Source organism: Ranitomeya imitator, chromosome 5 (assembly GCF_032444005.1).
Source record: "Ranitomeya imitator isolate aRanImi1 chromosome 5, aRanImi1.pri, whole genome shotgun sequence".
In the NCBI taxonomy this organism is placed as follows: domain Eukaryota; kingdom Metazoa; phylum Chordata; class Amphibia; order Anura; family Dendrobatidae; genus Ranitomeya; species Ranitomeya imitator.
In genome coordinates this window covers 627,989,971-628,012,458 of record NC_091286.1, presented here as the reverse complement: position 1 = coordinate 628,012,458, position 22,488 = coordinate 627,989,971, and the positions used below count along the sequence as shown (strand labels likewise).

Sequence of the window (22,488 nt, the reverse complement as noted above, 5' to 3'; positions counted from 1 at the left end):
GCCGCAGTTAACTAAGACCCCTTTGTCATAGTTGACTGTATACAAGACTAGTGGCAAGCCGGGTATGTGAGCGTCGGTCCAAGGAAGGAGGAGGCAACGTAAAAGACGGAGGAAAGATCCAGATTACGGTTCCTCTGTAGAGAATAGAAAGTGACCGTAGGTTCGACCACTTTATCTGACCTTCATTCATGGACAAGAAAGCAGTCATCACTTTAAATATAAGTGGGCACCATGAATAGGAAAGGTGAATAACTTAATGGTAAGTGTGGTTCTTCAGGGATAGAGGAGAAAAAAAAGAAAAAAAAACAATTAAAGAAAATTACGTTATGCATAAATTTTTAAATACCGTAAATTAAAAAAATCGCACTGGTTTTGTCTAGGGATGTAATCACTATAGTACCTTAAAATGGTCGCCGTCTAGTTACACTGACAGAAATATGTTCTAGAGAATAGAACAGGAGCCTATGAGCATATGTAATAAGAAGATCCACTGCTGGGACCTGGAGAGGAGAACTACTGTCAATCTATTTCCAGGTTAATGCAGCAGGAAGACAGGGTAGGCAGCAGTGTACAAAGTGGCCTCTACTCACCTCACCACCCCTGGTATCTCCAGTATTACATCAGAAAGACAGGGTGGACAGCAGTGTGAGCAGCCTCTTCTTACCTCAGCGCCCATAGTATTTCCAGTATTAGTTCAGAAAGACAGGGTGGACAGCAGTGTGAGCCGCTTCTTCTTACCTCAGCACCCATAGTATTTCCAGTATTAGATCAGAAAGACAGGGTGGACAGCAGTGTGAGCCGTCTCTTCTTACCTCAGCGCCCATAGTATTTCCAGTATTAGTTCAGAAAGACAGGGTGGAAAGCAGTGTGAGCAGCCTCTTCTTATCTCAGCGCCCATGGTATTTCCAGTATTAGTTCAGAAAGACAGGGTGGAAAGCAGTGTGACCAGCCTCTTCTTATCTCAGCGCCCATAGTATTTCCAGTATTAGTTCAGAAAGACAGGGTGGACAGCAGTGTGAGCCGCCTCTTCTTATCTCAGCGCCCATAGTATTTCCAGTATTCGATCAGAAAGACAGGGTGGACAGCAGTGTGAGCCGCCTCTTCTTACCTCAGCGCCCATAGTATTTCCAGTATTAGTTCAGAAAGACAGGGTGGACAGCAGTGTGAGCCGCCTCTTCTTATCTCAGCGCCCATAGTATTTCCAGTATTCGATCAGAAAGACAGGGTGGACAGCAGTGTGAGCCGCCTCTTCTTACCTCAGCGCCCATAGTATTTCCAGTATTAGTTCAGAAAGACAGGGTGGACAGCAGTGTGAGCCGCCTCTTCTTATCTCAGCGCCCATAGTATTTCCAGTATTCGATCAGAAAGACAGGGTGGACAGCAGTGTGAGCCGCCTCTTCTTACCTCAGCGCCCATAGTATTTCCAGTATTAGTTCAGAAAGACAGGGTGGACAGCAGTGTGACCAGCCTCTTCTTATCTCAGCGCCCATAGTATTTCCAGCATTCGATCAGAAAGACAGGGTGGACAGCAGTGTGAGCCGCCTCTTCTTACCTCAGCACCCATAGTATTTCCAGTATTAGATCAGAAAGACAGGGTGGACAGCAGAGTGAGCAGCCTCTTCTTACCTCAGCGCCCATAGTATCTCCAGTATTTGATCAGAAAGACGGTGGACAGCAGTGTGAGCAGCTTCTTCTTACCTCAGTACCCATAGTATTTCCAGTATTAGATCAGATAGACCCATAGTATTTCCAGTATTAGATCAGATAGACAGGGCGTACAGCAGTGTGAGCAGAAGCTTCTTACCTCAGCACTCCTGCAATCTCCAGTATTAGATCAGATAGACAGGGTGGACAGAGGTATGAAGAAGCCTCTTCTTACCTCAGCACCTCTGGTATCTCCAGTATTAGATCAGATATACAGGGTGGTCAGCAGTGAGAGCAGCCTCTTCTTACGTCAGCACTCCTGGTATCTCTAGTATTAGAGCAGAATATCCACTGGAATCACATTCTTATACTCATGAAGGGACAGCTAAGAGCTTCCTACTGCACAGGCTTACAGGACAGGCATTTTTCAGGGTAACAAGACAACAGTCATTTTAATGTACTGTAATGATTACCTCCCTAGAAAAAAACTGTCAGATATTTTCTTCCTTTATTTACTTTTTTTTATATTCCTAGAGAACTAATTTAAGATTAAGGTGTAAGTTGAAAAAAATTATTACAATTCTGTACACAATAAACTATAACGTGAAAGGTGACACAAGTCCCTTAATTTGAAGAGTTTTGTTCTTTTATTACTTCTTTGTACAAGACTAGAGTTCTTCTACATCAATACGATCCACTTCTACATGGTCTACAAGCACATTTTACTCTGTAAGTCATGGAGAAGGTCTCATTGTTTTTCTTAAGGAGACCTGCAATACGGAGTCTTACAAGCAATGCTCCATTGGAGAAAAGCTCTCTTGCATAACAAAAGAGACTATATTAAAAAAGCCTAATACCCGACATTAATACTCATTTTTCCAGCTCCATCCTTTGTGGTCTCCTTGCCATCAGTTTCAGCATGAGGTGTGAGATCGGAGGTGCAACCCCAAGTTATCTTGCCCATTAGATCCAGTGGTGCTTTCTTCAGTGGTTGGAGCCATGTGGCACCACAGAGATGGCTGATCCCTATGTCCAGACCTGCCTATGGGCTCGTAGTGTGTCCACATGGAAGTTATCCAATTTACCTAAATGCTATTTCATCAATTCAAGATATCTGGAAATGTAAACTCACTCACCACTTTCTCCCTGGAGCGCAGAACTCCCATCTTCCCGAAGCGCACATGGAAGGGTGAACATTGTAGATTGCCGTTGGGCTGACGAACCACAATGACGTCTATGCAGCCGGACAGAGTGGCCGGGTTCAGTCCTCTGTACAGTTCCTTCACAGTCACAAACACCTGTCCAGCGAGCTGCCCCACGTAATTCATTGTTTGAGTCTGGGGAGAATAAAAGAACAAAATAGGGAAATTAGGAGAAAAGAATAAATAATTCAGATTTCATATCATACTTGTCTAGACATGAGGAAAGCTGTAGGAGCCTCAGTCCTAATGTCAGATTATATACAGCCGTGAGACAGAATTCCCACAGTGTCTTCCTTGTGTAATGTAAGGCGTTGGATGAAAAGCTCCTCAGAGATCCAAGTGTTGACCAGGAGAAGGCAAATTCCCAAGAGGCCTTGTTCCTCTCGCTAAATATAAACATCCTCAACTTTCCCAGATCTTCTTCATATCTGAAGATCTCCATCTTCTACTATTAATGTGGTATCTTAAAAGGGTTGTTGAGTGAATAAAAGTTATCACCTAACATTGATAAAAGTGCCCCATTCTGGTGATCAGCGCAGGACCCTCACCGGTCAACAAGTTCTCACCTATCTTGTGGATAATTTGCTTTCACTGGATAATCCCTTTAATCTAGCCATACAATAGAGATATTAGATGGATGTTTTCTGAAAGTTTGGTCATCCAGAGGTTAATCTGTGAAGTTTGTTGTCTTAGATGACAATGCCATGGATAAAATGTAAGGTTATACACATGGGAAGAGGGAATCAATATCACCATTACACACTGAACGGGAAACCACTGGGTAAATCTGACAGGGAGAAGGACTTGGGGATCCTAGTTAATGATAAACTTACCTGGAGCAGCCAGTGCCAGGCAGCAGCTGCCAAGGCAAACAGGATCATGGGGTGCATTAAAAGAGGTCTGGATACACATGATGAGAGCATTATACTGCCTCTGTACAAATCCCTAGTTAGACCGCACATGGAGTACTGTGTCCAGTTTTGGGCACCGGTGCTCAGGAAGGATATAATGGAACTAGAGAGAGTACAAAGGAGGGCAACAAAATTAATAAAGGGGATGGGAGAACTACAATACCCAGATAGATTAGCGAAATTAGGATTATTTAGTCTAGAAAAAAGACGACTGAGGGGCGATCTAATAACCATGTATAAGTATATAAGGGGACAATACAAATATCTCGCTGAGGATCTGTTTATACCAAGGAAGGTGACGGGCACAAGGGGGCATTCTTTGCGTCTGGAGGAGAGAAGGTTTTTCCACCAACATAGAAGAGGATTCTTTACTGTTAGGGCAGTGAGAATCTGGAATTGCTTGCCTGAGGAGGTGGTGATGGCGAACTCAGTCGAGGGGTTCAAGAGAGGCCTGGATGTCTTCCTGGAGCAGAACAATATTGTATCATACAATTATTAGGTTCTGTAGAAGGACGTAGATCTGGGTATTTATTATGATGGAATATAGGCTGAACTGGATGGACAAATGTCTTTTTTCGGCCTTACTAACTATGTTACTATGTTACTATGTAAAATGAGAATTTGGACAAAAAGGTGCGGCCAGGTCTTTCATTGCTGGGACACAGAACTATTATTTAGCATAAATGACTTATCAATGACAGCACCAGACAATGGATGAAAAAAATCCAACAAAGCAGATCAACTTTTCAATACTCAATAAATATTGGCTTCAGCATCTGTCACAACTTGTCCGAGTCATGAAGGTTGGCATGCAACAGTCTAAATCGGACTTTTCAGCCATGAAAAAAACTATGTGTGGCCAAAAAAAACACATTCATAACCAAGTCCCCTGGTAGATTTTTTTTGTCAAGTGTCAAAGGAAGTTATCACCTATCAATGCTGATCACTGGGTGGACCACGCAACCTCGAGAGCAGGGCTCCGAAATGATAGGAAGGAGTGGTGGCCACACATGTGCTGCTCTGTACATTGTGTATGGTCTGTAGAGACAGCCAAGTGAAGTTTCAGGGCCCATATTTGGTACCAGTGGGGTCCCAGTGGTCGGGCCCCCCAGTGACTAGCATGTTATATTATCCAGTGGATATGTAAGAACTTGCTAAAATGGAAATAACCCTTGAAATGTTTCGCACTTCAACTTCTTAGGTTCTGCTCACATCACGTTTGGGCATGTGCTGAATACTGATAATACAATATACCTGCTGTATATTATTTGGGCAGTATAAGCATTGAGACACCTACACATTACACCTGCAGAAGCTGTTATGACCTGCCGTTCTAAATCCAAAGACATTAATATGGAGTTGGTCCCTTTGCAGCTATAACAGTCCCCACTCTTCTGGGATGGAGACTTTGGAGTGATCTGCGGGAATTTTTGTCCTTTCATCCAGAAGAGAATTTGACCCTGATGTTGGAGGAGAGGCCGGCCTAACAGCCCCTGTTTTACTCCATCATTAAAGGTCCTGGATGGGGCTGGGGTCAGGGGTCTGTGCGGAGATAATAGCCAAAACTAATCTGATATCAATGACCGATAATGATAGATCATCAACATGTTAAGCCTTGAAATCCCCTTTAATTTCTTTGCTAATTAATTCATTAATAGACAGTTGGAGCTTTGTATCAGCAAGCAGAAGCACTAACACATCTGCACAAAAATTCAAAAGAAATCATGCAGGACGTCTTCTCACCACTAGTGGGAGCTTGGTGTTTTCATTACCTGTATGCAGGAAGCTCTTACACTCCCCCTAGTGGTGGCTGCAGAGAGCTATAATGTTATATTTTACAGATATGTTTATGGAGCACTCAACGAGGAAAGAAAAGTTTTGACTTATGAAAGTTATCTGAAGAAACTTTTGAATCTATGTAGGTATGAAAAGAAATAAAATGTCACTCAAGGATCGAGATTCACTTTAAGGGTTAATAAGTTGTGAAAATGTTCTTTTAGAGAAATCATGAGAGAAATCGTCAAGGAAGTGTATGCTTGCGGCACATCACCACTTCTGCTTTAGTCGCTCGGACGGGGTCATAAATATACAGGAAAAGAAGCATCTGTGTAAAGATAAGCACTTAAAGCCACAGAAGGAGCACTTCACTATAGACGGCACATAAACGTTAATGACCTGTCAATCAATACCACAAATATAGGTTTCATCCGGATATTAGATAAGAACAATGCACTGTATCAGGTCTCCTTAATACCTTAGTACAAGGTTATAGTATAGGTGTGGGGCGACGGTAACGACATAGATTGTGAGCCCACCAGAGCCAGAAACTAAGGACTCGTCAGCGCTCCAGAATATGGTGGTGCTATATGAGCACCAAAATACTGCATGGAGACAACGTACAATATTAGACTGCTGAAAGGGAATCTGTCAGAAGATTTTACAGATGGATGTAGTGCTATGGCTATGTGAAAAACTTGCCCACCACACCCAAAAAGTTAAATCTTTTTGTAGAGGGAACAGGGACTCAGCTCACCAGGCTTACAGTATAATCCTCGTAAAGGGGCACGAGCATATGAGCTTGTCAGAAGTTAACTGTGAAAAACTATCCGTCACTCCGCGAGTGGACTATAGTCTTCAAAATTTATTTCATGAACATAAATGTAGACAACTCAGTAGTCAAAAACCAACGTGTTTCGACCAGAAGGTCTTCATTCAACCTTCTGGTCGATACTCAGTGGTCAAAAACCAACGTGTTTCGACCAGAAGGTCTTCATTCAACCTTCGGAACGATACTCAGTGGTCAAAAACCAACGTGTTTTGACCAGAAGGTCTTCATTCAACCTTCTGGTCGATACGTGTTGGTTTTGCCGTCTGAATTGTCCTGTCTACATTTATGTTCCTGAACTAAATTTGAAGACTGTAGTCCACTCGCGGAGTGCCGGATATTTTTTAATCCCTTTTTTTTTAGAGAGATTTGAAGTACTAGTCATGAGAAATCTACCTCAGATGTCATATGCAAATCAGCCTGACATAGCACTTGGGGCGTGTCAATGCACCAGGAGGAAGCCGTCCAGATACACAAACACATCCTCAGTGCATTTCCAGCTTGATTTGCTTCTTCAGTAGATTTCTCATGACCTATATACATCAGATTTCTCAAAAAAAAAGTTATTTTTTTTAGGCTAAGGGTGGGACATAAGCCATACTACAACTTCAATGTGTAAACATGTAGACAAGTGCCCTTTAAAGGAATTGGATCATATCCACAGTGCAAGTGATAAGGCCATGTTTGCCAGGACTCCCGTTGGTCACGAGACAGGGGGTCCAATCACTGGAACAAGTCTTAACAGATTTATTACCTATCCTCAGAAGTATGGTAGAAGTATGATCACCGGCAGTTCCACCATTAATATCACCCATGCAGTGTCGAGACCCCTCTAATTACAAGAATGAGGGTCCCTGTACCTTGTTAGAATGAAGAGGTGGTCACACGTTTTGGAGACTGAGAGATGGCCGAGTACTGCGCTCATAGACATTGAATGGAGTGGTAGTGTGCGTGCGTAACCTCTGCTCCACTGAAATGAGGGACGCACCTCTTTCTTGTGATCAGTGGGGGTCCCAGCAGTAATTATGTGGGATTGGGACAAGCACTTTGGGGAAACTGGTTTGGGGTATGTATTAAGGGGGTCTGGAGCTTTGAGATGTGAGATTATTTAGGGGATTTGGTCTGCTGCTTGCATATATGTTGGAGTTCAGTGACGCGTGGCAAACGCACCATGGACCTATCTAATATAAATGAGGGAGGAGAAGGTCGAACTTTTCTCACCCCCTTTTCAAAATTCCCATTAGCTTCCCAGTGCTCAGCGACAGGTGTGCGCGGCCCGGCAGAGCTACACATCCAAGAGGTAATACAAGCGAGTCTTGTCTGAAACACCCTTGTTTACACCCATCGCCAGGACTTCAGGGCTCGCCTTTGTTATAACACTGCATGAAAAGCCGTCATTGAAAAACCCAGGTCACGTGCTTTGCAGGCAGAGCAAACAAACAACTTGTTCCAATCTCCGAAAACACAGAAGTAAAGCACTGAGCGGGCAGAGAATGGAGGCCGAGGAGCACGGACCGGTCTGTCCTTACTGACGGACCAGGGTTCTTCTAATGAAATGATGAGATAATGGGATAAGCAAAACATGAATTCCTTGGGTTGTCAGGCATGGGAGATACAAAGGTTGTCAGTTTTGTTTGAAAATTTGCACAAATAGTGTCTGTGGCCGATATCTGTACAAGACAAAATCATTTGATGCCCAACTCAGAATTTTAAAATCAGCAGATTAACAATTTCTGTTGCAGATTTTTTGCTGCAAATCTGTGGCAAATCCATTACGGTGCCGTCACCGAAAAAGGTGAAAAGTCAAACAAGAAATTGACGTGTTGCAACTGACATGTCGTAATGTGAACAGGGCTCTTTACAGTGTCAGTTTTTACCCGAATGTCCAATTTATCAAAGTGACAGTCGTTTAACTCCTTTACTTTACTTATTCAGTGGAAACTGCTACAAGAAACCGTCCTCCTTTCAGGAGGTTTTTCATTTCCTAAAGAGTTTTTTCAAGTCTTTCTGGAGAGTTTTTATCCTGAAGCTTTTGTTTTTGCAGCCTTCTGATTGGACACTGCCTCGTCTGACACATTTCCCATCAAAGTAGTGACATGCAGTCTTTTTTCCCCACCGAGTGTTTTTCCAAAAAGCTATAGTGGGAAAAAAAACGTTCAAAAGACCTAACGATAAACAGGAAAGCGGTTTTACAATCAAAATTAATAAAAAGCTTTCCATTTTCAGGTTTTTTTCAGCGCAGTCCCGATCCATAAAACTCCTAAACAAAGTCTGTGTGCAAATAACCTTGGGCTCTGTGCACACAGTTTTTTTTATGAATTTGTTTTAGTGGATCCGCTCCTATATCAAACCTTATAAAAATGTTTTAAAGGGAGTCTGTCACCCCCAAAATGCAAATTACGGTAAACTGCATGAATATTTATATAAGGGACCCAGCCCGTATCAAAATCATACCGGGTATATACTGTTTAAGTTAATATTTGCAGAAAAACTGCTTTTATTTGCAAATATGTAAATGAGGGCGCTGCTGTGCACCCTTGACGTGGCTGATGCGTTGGTGCACCGTTACGAGCTCCGATTTGCATATTAAAGCCAGACTCTTATATTATAACATTCTAACACCTGGTTCCTGCCCGTTGTTGACCGACTTGAGGAAGAGGGTGTTGAAGTGAACCTACTGTTGATCAAGACAAAGGACTTGTTTTAACGTGCAAATATTTGGGCATAGAGGTGCACCAAGGCGTAAGCAGCACCAAAGGTGCAGAGAAGCGCCCTCATTTGAATATTAAATAAAAGTAGATTTTTCAGTAATTATTAAAAACTGTATATGACCGGTACGATTTTTATAGGAGCCGTGTATCCCTATATAAATGTTTGTGCAGATTAAATTGGAATTTTGGCGGTGACAGACTTCCTTTAAAAATATTTGGAAAACTATTTCTATTAATTTCCATGAAAAATCATCCACTTTGTTGTTCATATGTGAAGGTTTTTTAAGCTTTTCTTTTTAGAGGTCTCGAATAATTCCTGGTAGAAAAAAAGGAACAAGAGATTGTCATTTCTTAGATACGGATCCCGATGAAATCACGCTATATCCAAAGCCATTACCAATCAAAAGGCTGCAAAAACAAAAACACCTCTCCCAAAATTTTTCTAAATCACCTGACAAAAAGGAAAACTCCTTCAAAAATTGAGCGTGGTGTGTACTAAAACATTTGCAAAAATCGTTGGTTTTGATTGCCTCAAGTATCAAGTAGAGTCCTAATTGTAAGACCCCTACCGATCTGGATTTAATTGGCAATTCTGTCTGCAATCCCCTTTAGGAGAGAAAGACGATAGGATTTTGGTTAAGAAGATCTTCATTTTCGAGGGAATCATTGGTACGGTTGTTCTATACACGGATGTTGTCTGAACTTTGTCTTATCATCAGGTTTAATCTAAATCGCGGGTTTGATGAAACATTCCGGATTCCTAGTGCTGAACAGTAGGGTTAATGATCAGATATACTGCGCCATCAGAGAACGTCTCAGGGACTGACATTAGCAACTGAAGTAGATGTACTCTGCCAACAATCGTCACCACTTCCAGCCCTTGATCCGAGATCGTACTACAATACACAAGCCACCTGCTTGTCCTTAAAAATCCTTATAGTACTTATGTGTTCCAGCACATTGCCTGAAATACACCCATGTACTAAGTACACACACCTGAAGGAACACACATAATGCATGCAAACATAAAGACTGCCAAGGCCCATTCTGCCAGTACACTAGTTTCCACTTTCCAATTCTTCCCGAATGGACACATTGGACCTTTGAATGAGTGCACACACTTTTGGAAACTTTCTTACAGAAAGGGTGCAGGAAAGAGGTGTGGTATGAAAACCTGAAAAGAAGGCGAGGGTATGGGGACTTTTCAGAGTTTGCTGGAAAGATCTCCCTTCCCACCGCTCCTAGTACAGCTTGATTGATTAGTGTTTCTTTAATTGCCAATTAGTCAGAGTCCTGTAAAGTGAGCCAACCACGGGAAGAAGGAAGGAAGAAGAAGTTCACCATTTATGCTATGATTTCTATGAAACTCTGTAGCTGTTCAGAGTAAAACATAGATTTCTGTGATGAGGAAGCCCTTCAGGATTTCATGTGACCTGGGTCAATCGAGGGAGAATTTTTTATGATACAGAACTGCAATTCTGGCTTAGGTTAATTTTCTTTACTACATTTGCTTCCCCAGTGTAAAAATAACAAAATTGGTTAGCAGGATAACCGGTGAGCCCAGTGATTGGCTGCAGAGGTCATGAGAGTTGTAGCCGTGATGTCACCTCTGAAGCCTATCAGCAAAGACTGATACTATTGGTAGAGAGGCCGAACTGGACTTGTGGAGGAGGAGTTTGGAGAAAAAGTTTTAGTAAAGAAAACAAATACCCAAAAGATCCTTTAACTAACATAACAATGGTTTCTCCTAGACCATGGAGATCAAAGTTGACAATTCACCTTAAATGGTTATTCCCAACTTAGGGTACCATCACACAGTGGCATTTTGATCGCTACGACGGCACGATCCGTGACGCTCCAGCATCGTAACAATATCGCTCCAGCGTCGTAGACTGCGGTAACACTTTGCAATGTACGACGCTGGAGCGATAATTTCATGACGTATGTGCGATGTAGAAGCCGTTGGTTACTATGCGCACATCGTATACAATATCGTGCACACCTTTGTTACACCATGCGATCATGTCGCCACAGCGGGACACTAGACGACGAAAGAAAGTTTCAAACGATCTGCTACGACGTACGATTCTCAGCGGGGTCCCTGATCGCAGGAGCGTGTCAGACACAGCGAGATCGCTGGAACGTCACGGATATATCGCTGGAACGTCACAAATCGTGCTGTCGTAGCGATCAAAATGCCACTGTGTGACGGTACCCTAAGGGTTGACATGACCTAACCAAAAGATAGGGCATTAATTGCTGACTGCTGGGGTTTATCTGTTGGGGCCTCCATGGATCCTGAGAATAGCATTTTGAATTGTCCCATTACAACATGTGTACCTGCAGCTCCATACCTTGTTTATGGAATTGCTGAAAAAAAGCTGAGCGCTGTACTGAAAGAACCTGTGCTCGGCAAGTGTGAACCCAACTCGATTCTAATAGTAACTCAGCTCTTTAGGATCCAGTGCCCAGAGCTGCTTCCACCTTCTGCTGACAGTTCTTGGCAATTTGGCACACACCTTTGGGTTTAGAGGCCTACTCAGGCAGTGGATTGGCTACCAAGTTTGCAGTTAGCTGGCATCCACGCTACTACACTGGACTATTACTTGTCCACCCTGCTACATTGAGATGTCTCCTAACATACTCAACTCTACTACATCGCTGGGCTCTGCAATACTACTCCATCCTATTATTCTGTGATGCTTTCAGTCCTAACTAGCTATGCTACATCGCAACAGCAAGTCTACTAACCTACTTGGCTATATTTCCACAGTAAGGGCTCGTGCACATGACCGATTATCTCGGACGAGTGCTATACATGGTTTTCAGAGACAGCACTCCAACCCACGATATTCTATGGGACTGTCCATATGTCCTATTTTATTCTCAGACCATGCGGTCTAAGGAAACAAAAACGAAGACATGCCTGATTTTGGATGATACAAGTGTGGTACGATATTCATGGACTTCCAAAATGGAGGAAATGGAGAAACTTTTTTTTTCTCTCATCTAAGAAAATCTGATACCACTCTGATCAGAATAGTTGGGCCGTTTATTTTCGGATGGAGACAAAACGGTCATGTGACCCTGCCCTAAGTTTTCTGCTCTACACAGCTATGCCACACCGCCAGTTCTTTCCTGCTGTTCTTCATCGGTTCCTCACACTGAATCTCTGGGTCCTTGTGGTCTTCTATCCTACTCCATTAATTGCTGTCCAGCCTTTACAGCCCTCCATGAGAAAAAAAAAAGAGAGCAACGCAAGAGTAAGAAGAAATCTGGCAATAATTATCCCACCACATCTCTGAATGACTGGATTCTTTCTAACGGCTGCAAAATGAACACAGCCAAACTCAGTATGACTAAATTCCTGGAGAAAAATGTCTGCCGTCATCAGTGTGTCTGAAGAAAGCACATTACACAGTCGGAGCTCTTCATATTCTTCCTGCATACGATGAAAGATCTGACTTCACCTCAGAAGACAGGACGACATTCTGAGGGAGAGTAATAGAGCCACATAGAGGTACAGGACTATAGTCAGGAAACTCGCAGATTTTTATGGAGAAGACAAGAATTCAAAATAAATTCTACATGAAATAATCATCTTTTCCAGATCGATCATCAAATAGGCAGAACCAAAAAAATCCAGAATACAATTTCCATCTCAGAGGTGAAATATAGACATCCAATCCTTGTTACCTCTACACCACCACTTGTCACTGGATATCTGGTGCATGGCTTCGAAAACATCAACATAGAGGACAAAAATCTATGTCTGTCCGCCCCAAGCGCCCACCACCAGTAGACAAGTGTGACATGGATTGGAGAAGAAATCAGCCATGTTTTTAAAATTCTAGAAAATCTTTTTAAATCAATAACTAGGACCCCTCTGATTAAAAGTAGTGCTCAGCCCAAGCTTAGAGAGCAGAAAAGCCGCTGATGGAGTCAAGGGAAGGATTTAGGGCACAATAATCTGTTGCAATGCGCTAATGTGCACCAGGCCTGCCACCAGTACCACAGAGAATTACAGGCAAAACTGAAATATATGATAGGCAAATAGCAAGCTGCAATATTGGAGGCAAAAAGCTCGCAATCTGAAAGTATGGTGAAATGTAATGTGCACAAATTTCATCAATATCTGACTGGCAGCAGCCTCATCCTATGTTCCTTCTCGCCTCGTGTCCCCCATTGCCAGCAGCCGCAACCCATCTCTTCTCTCATCCCATGTCCCAGACTGCCAGCAGCCTCATCCTATGTCCCTTCTCGAATCGTGTCCCCCAATGTCAGAAGCCGCACCCCATCTCCTCTCTCACCATATGTACCCCACCGCCAGCAGCCTCACCCCATCTCCTCTCTCACCCCATGTCCCAGACTGCCAGCAGCCTCACCCCATCTCCTCTCTCACCCCATGTCCCAGACTGCCAGCAGCCTCACCCCATCTCCTCTCTCACCCCATGTCCCAGACTGCCAGCAGCCTCACCTCATCTCCTCTCTCACCCCATGTCCCAGACTGCCAGCAGCCTCACCCCATCTCCTCTCTCACCCCATGTCCCAGACTGCCAGCAGCCTCACCTCATCTCCTCTCTCACCCCATGTCCCCCACTGCCAGCAGCCTCACCTCATCTCCTCTCTCACCCCATGTCCCAGACTGCCAGCAGCCTCACCCCATCTGCTCTCTCACCCCATGTCCCAGACTGCCAGCAGCCTCACCCCATCTCCTCTCTCACCCCATGTCCCAGACTGCCAGCAGCCTCACCCCATCTCCTCTCTCACCCCATGTCCCCCACTGCCAGCAGCCTCACCCCATCTCCTCTCTCACCCCATGTCCCAGACTGCCAGCAGCCTCACCCCATCTGCTCTCTCACCCCATGTCCCAGACTGCCAGCAGCCTCACCCCATCTCCTCTCTCACCCCATGTCCCCCACTGCCAGCAGCCTCACCCCATCTCCTCTCTCACCCCATGTCCCAGACTGCCAGCAGCCTCACCCCATCTGCTCTCTCACCCCATGTCCCAGACTGCCAGCAGCCTCACCCCATCTCCTCTCTCACCCCATGTCCCCCACTGCCAGCAGCCTCACCCCATCTCCTCTCTCACCCCATGTCCCAGACTGCCAGCAGCCTCACCCCATCTGCTCTCTCACCCCATGTCCCAGACTGCCAGCAGCCTCACCCCATCTCCTCTCTCACCCCATGTCTCCCACTGCCAGCAGCCTCACCCCATCTCCTCTCTCACCCCGTGTCCCAGACTGCCAGCAGCCTCACCCCATCTCCTCTCTCACCCCATGTCCCAGACTGCCAGCAGCCTCACCCCATCTCCTCTCTCACCCCATGTCCCAGACTGCCAGCAGCCTCACCCCATCTCCTCTCTCACCCCATGTCCCAGACTGCCAGCAGCCTCACCCCATCTCCTCTCTCACCCCATGTCCCAGACTGCCAGCAGCCTCACCCCATCTCCTCTCTCACCCAATGTCCCAGACTGCCAGCAGCCTCACCCCATCTCCTCTCTCACCCCATGTCCCAGACTGCCAGCAGCCTCGCCCCATCTCCTCTCTCACCCCATGTCCCAGACTGCCAGCAGCCTCCCCCATCTCCTCTCTCACCCCATGTCCCAGACTGCCAGCAGCCTCACCCCATCTCCTCTCTCACCCCATGTCCCAGACTGCCAGCAGCCTCACCCCATCTCCTTTCTCACCCAATGTCCCAGACTGCCAGCAGCCTCACCCCATCTCCTCTCTCACCCCATGTCCCAGACTGCCAGCAGCCTCACCCCATCTCCTCTCTCACCCCATGTCCCAGACTGCCAGCAGCCTCGCCCCATCTCCTCTCTCACCCCATGTCCCAGACTGCCAGCAGCCTCACCCCATCTCCTCTCTCACCCCATGTCCCAGACTGCCAGCAGCCTCACCCCATCTCCTCTCTCACCCCATGTCCCAGACTGCCAGCAGCCTCACCCCATCTCCTCTCTCACCCCATGTCCCAGACTGCCAGCAGCCTCACCCCATCTCCTCTCTCACCCCATGTCCCAGACTGCCAGCAGCCTCACCCCATCTCCTCTCTCACCCCATGTCCCAGACTGCCAGCAGCCTCGCCCCATCTCCTCTCTCACCCAATGTCCCAGACTGCCAGCAGCCTCACCCCATCTCCTCTCTCACCCCATGTCCCAGACTGCCAGCAGCCTCACCCCATCTCCTCTCTCACCCCATGTCCCAGACTGCCAGCAGCCTCACCCCATCTCCTCTCTCACCCCATGTCCCAGACTGCCAGCAGCCTCACCCCATCTCCTCTCTCACCCAATGTCCCAAACTGCCAGCAGCCTCACCCCATCTCCTCTCTCACCCAATGTCCCAGACTGCCAGCAGCCTCACCCCATCTCCTCTCTCACCCTATGACCCCCACCGCCAGCAGCCTCGCCCCATCTCCTCTCTCACCCCACGTCCCAGACTGGCAGCAGGCAGCCTCACCCCATCTCCTCTCTCACCCCATGTCCCAGACTGCCAGCAGCCTCACCCCATCTCCTCTCTCACCCCATGTCCCCCACTGCCAGCAGCCTCACCCCATCTCCTCTCTCACCCCATGTCTCCCACTGCCAGCAGCCTCACCCCATCTCCTCTCTCACCCCATGTCTCCCACTGCCAGTAGCCTCACCCAATCTCCTTTCTCGCCCAATGTCACCCACCGCCAGCAGCCTCACCCCATCTCCGCTCTCACCCCATGTCCCCCACTGCCAGCAGCCTCACCCCATCTCCTCTCTCACCCAATGTCACCCACCGCCAGCAGCCTCATCCTATGTCCCTTCTCGCCTCGTGTCCCCCAATGCCAGCAGCCTCAACCCATCTCTTCTCTCATCCCATGTCCCAGACTGCCAGCAGCCTCACCCCATCTCCTCTCTCACCCTATGTACCCCAACGCCTGCACCCTCACCCCATCTCCTCTCTTACCCCATGTCCCCCACTGCCAGCAGCCTCACCCCATCTCCTCTCTCACCCCATGTCCCCCACTGCCAGCAGCCTCACCCCATCTCCTCTCTCACCCCATGTCCCAGACTGCCAGCAGCCTCGCCCCATCTCCTCTCTCACCCCATGTCCCAGACTGCCAGCAGCCTCGCCCCATCTCCTCTCTCACCCCATGTCCCAGACTGCCAGCAGGCAGCCTCACCCCATCTCCTTTCTCACCCAATGTCCCCCACCGCCAGCAGCCTCATCCTATGTCCCTTCTCGCCTCGTGTCCCCCATGCCAGCAGCCCAACCCATCTCCTCTCTCACCCCATGTCCCCCACTGCCAGCACCCTCACCCCATCTCCTCTTTCACCCCATGTCCCCCACTGCCAGCACCCTCACCCCATCTCCTCTCACCCCATGTCTCCCACTGCCAGCACCATCACCTCATCTCCTCTCTCACCCCATGTCCCCCACTGCCAGCAGCCTCACCCCATCTCCTCTCTCACCCCATGTCTCCCACTGCCAGCAGCCTCACCCCATCTCCTCTCTCACCCCATGTCTCCCACTGCCAGCAGCCTCACCCCATCTCCTCTCTCACCCCATGTCCCCCACTGCCAGCAGCCTCACCCCATCTCCTCTCTCACCCCATGTCCCCCACTGCCAGCAGCCTCACCCCATCTCCTCTCTCACCCCATGTCTCCCACTGCCAGCAGCCTCACCCCATCTCCTCTATCACCGCATGTCCCAGACTGCCAGCAGCCTCGCCCCATCTCCTCTGTCACCCCATGTCTCCCACTGCCAGCAGCCTCACCCCATCTCCTCTATCACCCCATGTCCCAGACTGCCAGCAGCCTCGCCCCATCTCCTCTGTCACCCCCTGTCTCAGACTGCCAGCAGGCAGCCTCACCCCATCTCCTCGCTCACCCCATGTCTCCCACTGCCAGCAGCCTCGCCCCATCTCCTCTGTCACCCCCTGTCTCAGACTGCCAGCAGGCAGCCTCACCCCATCTCCTCGCTCACCCCATGTCTCCCACTGCCAGCAGCCTCGCCCCATCTCCTCTCTCACCCTATGTCCCCAGTGCCAGCAGCCTCCCCCCCACGTAACCCTTTCAGGGTCCACTAAACAATAGTTGACATACCTTAAATGATCATGGCTTAAAGTCTGGATAAAGATGAAGACAAACACGAAGACACAATAGCCATTCCTAGTAAACAGAATCTTGGCATCGCTTTCTCCAGACTCCCACCCATCTGTGGTAACAATACCATCTTTTCATGCCCAAGAAATCTGCTAATAAACATCCAACATGAGGAAATCCTCTTAAATCACTGAGTCCGAACATTACACATGTAGCAGTTCATCTGTAGGGTCAGAGCTGATATCAGGAGTTCTGGATATATTAGGATGAGTTTCTGTAAAACTCCTACTGATGGATGTCTACGATATGAAGACCTTCATTACTGGACGAGCACCTTATATTCTGCGCTGCACTGGTTATGCTGTCCAATACAATATATGGAAACGTTCACTCTGAGCCGTAACATTTCTTTCTGAAAGACACATCTACACAGCATGCACACAGACTCTCCCATAGAAGTCAATGAGTCACCTCCCGAAACCAGTTTCCCCTCTAAATGCAGAAAGATAGCTTCCCGAGTAGTAATTTACCAAAAAAAAAAACACAATTAGAAAAAGAAACATTACAAAAAACAAATGTCACAACGCAGCTGTCGGGTGACCTGGGACCAGGGGCTCCTTCCCTGCCCCTAACATTAGGGGGCACCCTAGCTCGCCCTATTCCCTGGGATACTTCTGAATGTGAAGATGCCAGGGCCTCTGCCCTTGCCTTATCTCCAGAGTCATCCTTCTGACTGTTCCCTTCCACCACCCAGGGAAGAAGGAGCTGCCATGCACCGCAGTATTCACTCACATATAACAGAGGAATGCACCAAGGATTGGATGATGGTAAAAAAACAAAGAAAGAGGAGGGAAGGGAATTACCACACTTACAAACCACGCAACAGTCACAGATAAACTCCTCCAAACTTCTCATATAACCACCAATACACCTCTCCTCCTAACCCATGCAATATAAGCTAGCTCTGACATATGTTTCAATCAGGACTCAGATTATAAAGGGGATGTGAATGGCTGAGAGCTCATACTCCCACAGCCCTCAACATGGCCTATTAACCCCTGCTCTACCAAAAGAAATTAACACCATTTAAAAAGAAGGTGAAGTGCTTCTTGTCAGTGCAGGAGTAGGAGCAATCACATGCTGCGGTCTTCTGGCTACTCTCTGTTGCGGTAACCCCGTGAGAATAATATTTATGAGTGTCTAGTTTTAGTTAGTAAATATATGTTGTACATTCTTGAAAGCTTTGTAAGTGACAGTTATGTTTTCACTCTGCTGAGTTGTATCATCCCACAAAAAAAAACAGGATTGGGTATGCTGAAATTCACCATGCCTGATCTCTCTTGCTCCCAAACATTTTCCACCAAGACAGCTGGAATATACAGTCATGGCCGAAAGTGTTGGCACCCTTGAAATTATTCCAGAAAATGAAGTATTTCTCCCACAAAATTATTGCAATTACACGTTTTGTTATACACATGTTTATTTACTTTGTGTGTATCGGAACAACACAAAAAAACAAAGAAAAAGGCAAATTGGACATAATTTCACACAAAACACCCAAAATGGGCCAGACAAAATTGTTGGCACCTTTCCATAATTGTGGGTAGACTGTAAACAATTTGCTCAAGCATGTGATGCTCGTTCAAACTCACCTGTGGCAAGTAACACATGTTGGCAATATCAAAATCACACCCTGAAACCAGATAAAAAGGGGAGAAGTTGACTCAGTCTTTGCATTGTGTGTCTGTATGTGCCACACTAAGCTTGAAGAACAGAAAAATGAGAAAACTGTCTGAGGACTTCAAAACCAAAATGAAAAATATAGTGAATCTAAAAGTGACAAGTACATCCCCAGAGATCTTGATGTTCCTTTGTCCACAGTGCACAACATAATTAAGAAGTTTATAACCCATGGCACTGTAGCTAATCTCCCTGGACGTGGACAGCAGAGAAAAAATGATAAAAGGTTGCAACGCAGGATAGTCTGTATGGTGGATAAGCAGTCCCAATCAAGTTCCAAAGAAACTCAAGCTGTCCTGCAGGCTCACGCTGCAACAGTGTCAGCACAAACTATCCGTCGACATTTGAATGAAATGAAACACAATGGCAGCCGGAGACCCAGGAGGACGCCACTGCAGTTTGCCAAAATGTATACAGGTCCTTCTCAAAAAATTAGCATATAGTGTTAAATTTCATTATTTACCATAATGTAATGATTACAATTAAACTTTCATATATTATAGATTCATTATCCACCAACTGAAATTTGTCAGGTCTTTTATTGTTTTAATACTGATGATTTTGGCATACAACTCCTGATAACCCAAAAAACCTGTCTCAATAAATTAGCATATCAAGAAAAGGTTCTCTAAACGACCTATTACCCTAATCTTCTGAATCAACTAATTAACTCTAGACACATGCAAAAGATACCTGAGGCTTTTATAAACTCCCTGCCTGGTTCATTACTCAAAACCCCCATCATGGGTAAGACTAGCGACCTGACAGATGTCAAGAAGGCCATCATTGACACCCTCAAGCAAGAGGGTAAGACCCAGAAAGAAATTTCTCAACAAATAGGCTGTTCCCAGAGTGCTGTATCAAGGCACCTCAATGGTAAGTCTGTTGGAAGGAAACAATGTGGCAGAAAACGCTGTACAACGAGAAGAGGAGACCGGACCCTGAGGAAGATTGTGGAGAAGGACCGATTCCAGACCTTGGGGAACCTGAGGAAGCAGTGGACTGAGTCTGGTGTGGAAACATCCAGAGCCACCGTGCACAGGCGTGTGCAGGAAATGGGCTACAGGTGCCGCATTCCCCAGGTAAAGCCACTTTTGAAGCATAAACAGCGGCAGAGGCGCCTGACCTGGGCTACAGAGAAGCAGCACTGGACTGTTGCTAAGTGGTCCCAAGTACTTTTTTCTGATGAAAGCAAATTTTGCATGTCATTCGGAAATCAAGGTGCCAGAGTCTGGAGGAAGACTGGGGAGAAGGAAATGCCAAAATGCCTGAAGTCCAGTGTCAAGTACCCACAGTCAGTGATGGTGTGGGGTGCCATGTCAGCTGCTGGTGTTGGTCCACTGTGTTTCATCAAGGGCAGGGTCAATGCAGCTAGCTATCAGGAGATTTTGGAGCACTTCATGCTTCCATCGGCTGAAATGCTTTATGGAAATGAAGATTTCATTTTTCAGCACGACCTGGCACCTGCTCACAGTGCCAAAACCACTGGTAAATGGTTTACTGACCATGGTATTACTGTGCTCAATTGGCCTGCCAACTCTCCTGACCTGAACCCCATAGAGAATCTGTGGGATATTGTGAAGAGAAAGTTGAGAGACGCAAGACCCAACACTCTGGATGAGCTTAAGGCCGCTATTGAAGCATCCTGGGCCTCCATAACATCTCAGCAGTGTCACAGGCTGATTGCCTCCATGCCACGCCGCATTGAAGCAGTCATTTCTGCCAAAGGATTCCCGACCAAGTATTGAGTGCATAACTGAACATTATTATTTGATGGTTTTTTTGTTTGTTATTAAAAAACACTTTTATTTGATTGGATGGGTGAAATATGCTAATTTATTGAGACAGGTTTTTTGGGTTATCAGGAGTTGTATGCCAAAATCATCAGTATTAAAACAATAAAAGACCTGACAAATTTCAGTTGGTGGATAATGAATCTATAATATATGAAAGTTTAATTGTAATCATTACATTATGGTAAATAATGAAATTTAACACTATATGCAAATTTTTTGAGAAGGACCTGTATAACCCAAAAGCCTTCTAGGAAAACATCTTGTGGACAGATGAGACCAAGATAGAGCTTTTTGGTAAAACACATCATTCTACTGTTTACCGAAATGAGAATGAGGCCTACAAAGAAAAAAAAAACAGTACCTACAGTCAAATATGGTGGAGCTTCAAAGATGTTTGGGGTCATTTTACTACCTCTAGATTGTGTGCAAGGCATCATGAAATTTGAAAATTACCAAAAAATGTTGGGTCGCAATGTATTACCCAATGTCAGAAGAATGGGTTTGCACCCTAGATCATGGGTCTTCCAGCAGGACAATGACCCCAAACATAGTTCAAGAAGCCCCCAGAAATGGATGCTGGAGAGTTCTGAAGTGATCAACAATGAGACTGGATCTAAATCCCATTCAACACCTGTCGAGAGATCTTAAAATTGCTGTTGGGAGAAGGCGAAATATGAGAGACCTGGGGCAGTTTACAAAAGAAGAATGATCCAAAATTCTAGCTGAGAGGTGTAAGAAGCTCGTTGGAGGTTATAGGAAGCGATTGATTGCAGTTATTTATTCCAAAGGATGTGCAGCCTAATATTAAGTTGAGGAGGTCAACAATTTTGGCCGGCCAATTTTGGGGGTTTTGTGTGAAATGATGTCCAATTTTCATTTTTTTTTCTCTTTTTTTGCGTTATTCTAGTGCACACATCGGAAATAAACATGTGAATAACAAAACGTGTTTAAATGCAATAGTTTTTTGGAACAATTTCAAGGGTGCCAATACTTTTGGCCATGACTATCTGTATATTACACACATACACTAGTGTGTAACCAGCAGCTTTACACACAAACTCTATTTTTATTAAACGTTTAAATATCTGAAAAAGAAAGTGAAAGTAAGAAGGTATTGTGTCACTTTAGGACTGAACCACAAACAATCCACAGCAAATATTCTTCAACTAACGACCTAATTGTTTTTAAAAAAGGAGACATCAGCAGGTCAGACGTGACCAATATTTGCTCTCATTTTATTCCCATTGCATTTTTTTTCCTTTTTTTTTTTAAATAATAGCCTTAATAATAATAATAATAATAATAATCTTTATTTTTATATAGCGCTAACATATTCCGCAGCGCTTTACAGTTTTTGCACACAATATCATCTGTCATGTTAAATCTGTCAAAAACATGAAAAGTGCCCATGATGAGTTTTTGATGCTGCGTATTTCCCTTGCGCAAAACACACAGCTTCTGACAGTTCCTGCAAATCTCCTATTTTTTTTTAACGCCGTGTAAAACTGACCTGTGGTGCATTTCAGAAATCCGCAACATTTATCAATGTTGTTTGCGTGTACTGAGATTTATATGCAGATTGTCCCAAAAAATGGCCTTAGATGTGGAAAATCTGAGCAATTGTAAGAGCACACAGCGCTATATAATATGGTGAGTGCAATATATTAAGAGGATAAAAACTTTGATGGGAGAAGGAAGAGGAAGAGGAGGAGGAGGAAGTAGAGGAAGAGGAGGAAGAGGAGGAAGAGGAAAAGGAGGAGGAAGAGGAGGAAGAAGAGGAGGAGGAAGAGGAAGAGAAGGAAGAG

The 22,488-nt window shown here is 45.7% G+C and overlaps 1 protein-coding gene across 3 annotated transcripts in view; it reads right to left on the bottom strand.

Annotated features, from left to right (window-relative positions):
- LPIN1 (lipin 1) overlaps nt 1-22,488 on the bottom strand; it is a 317,563-nt gene that overhangs the window by 150,700 nt on the left and 144,375 nt on the right. For all 3 annotated transcript variants that reach the window (XM_069728107.1, XM_069728108.1, XM_069728109.1), the window contains exon 2: nt 2,781-2,981. In XM_069728107.1, the coding sequence (XP_069584208.1) occupies nt 2,781-2,981 (201 nt within the window). The remainder of the gene's footprint in view (nt 1-2,780; nt 2,982-22,488) is intronic.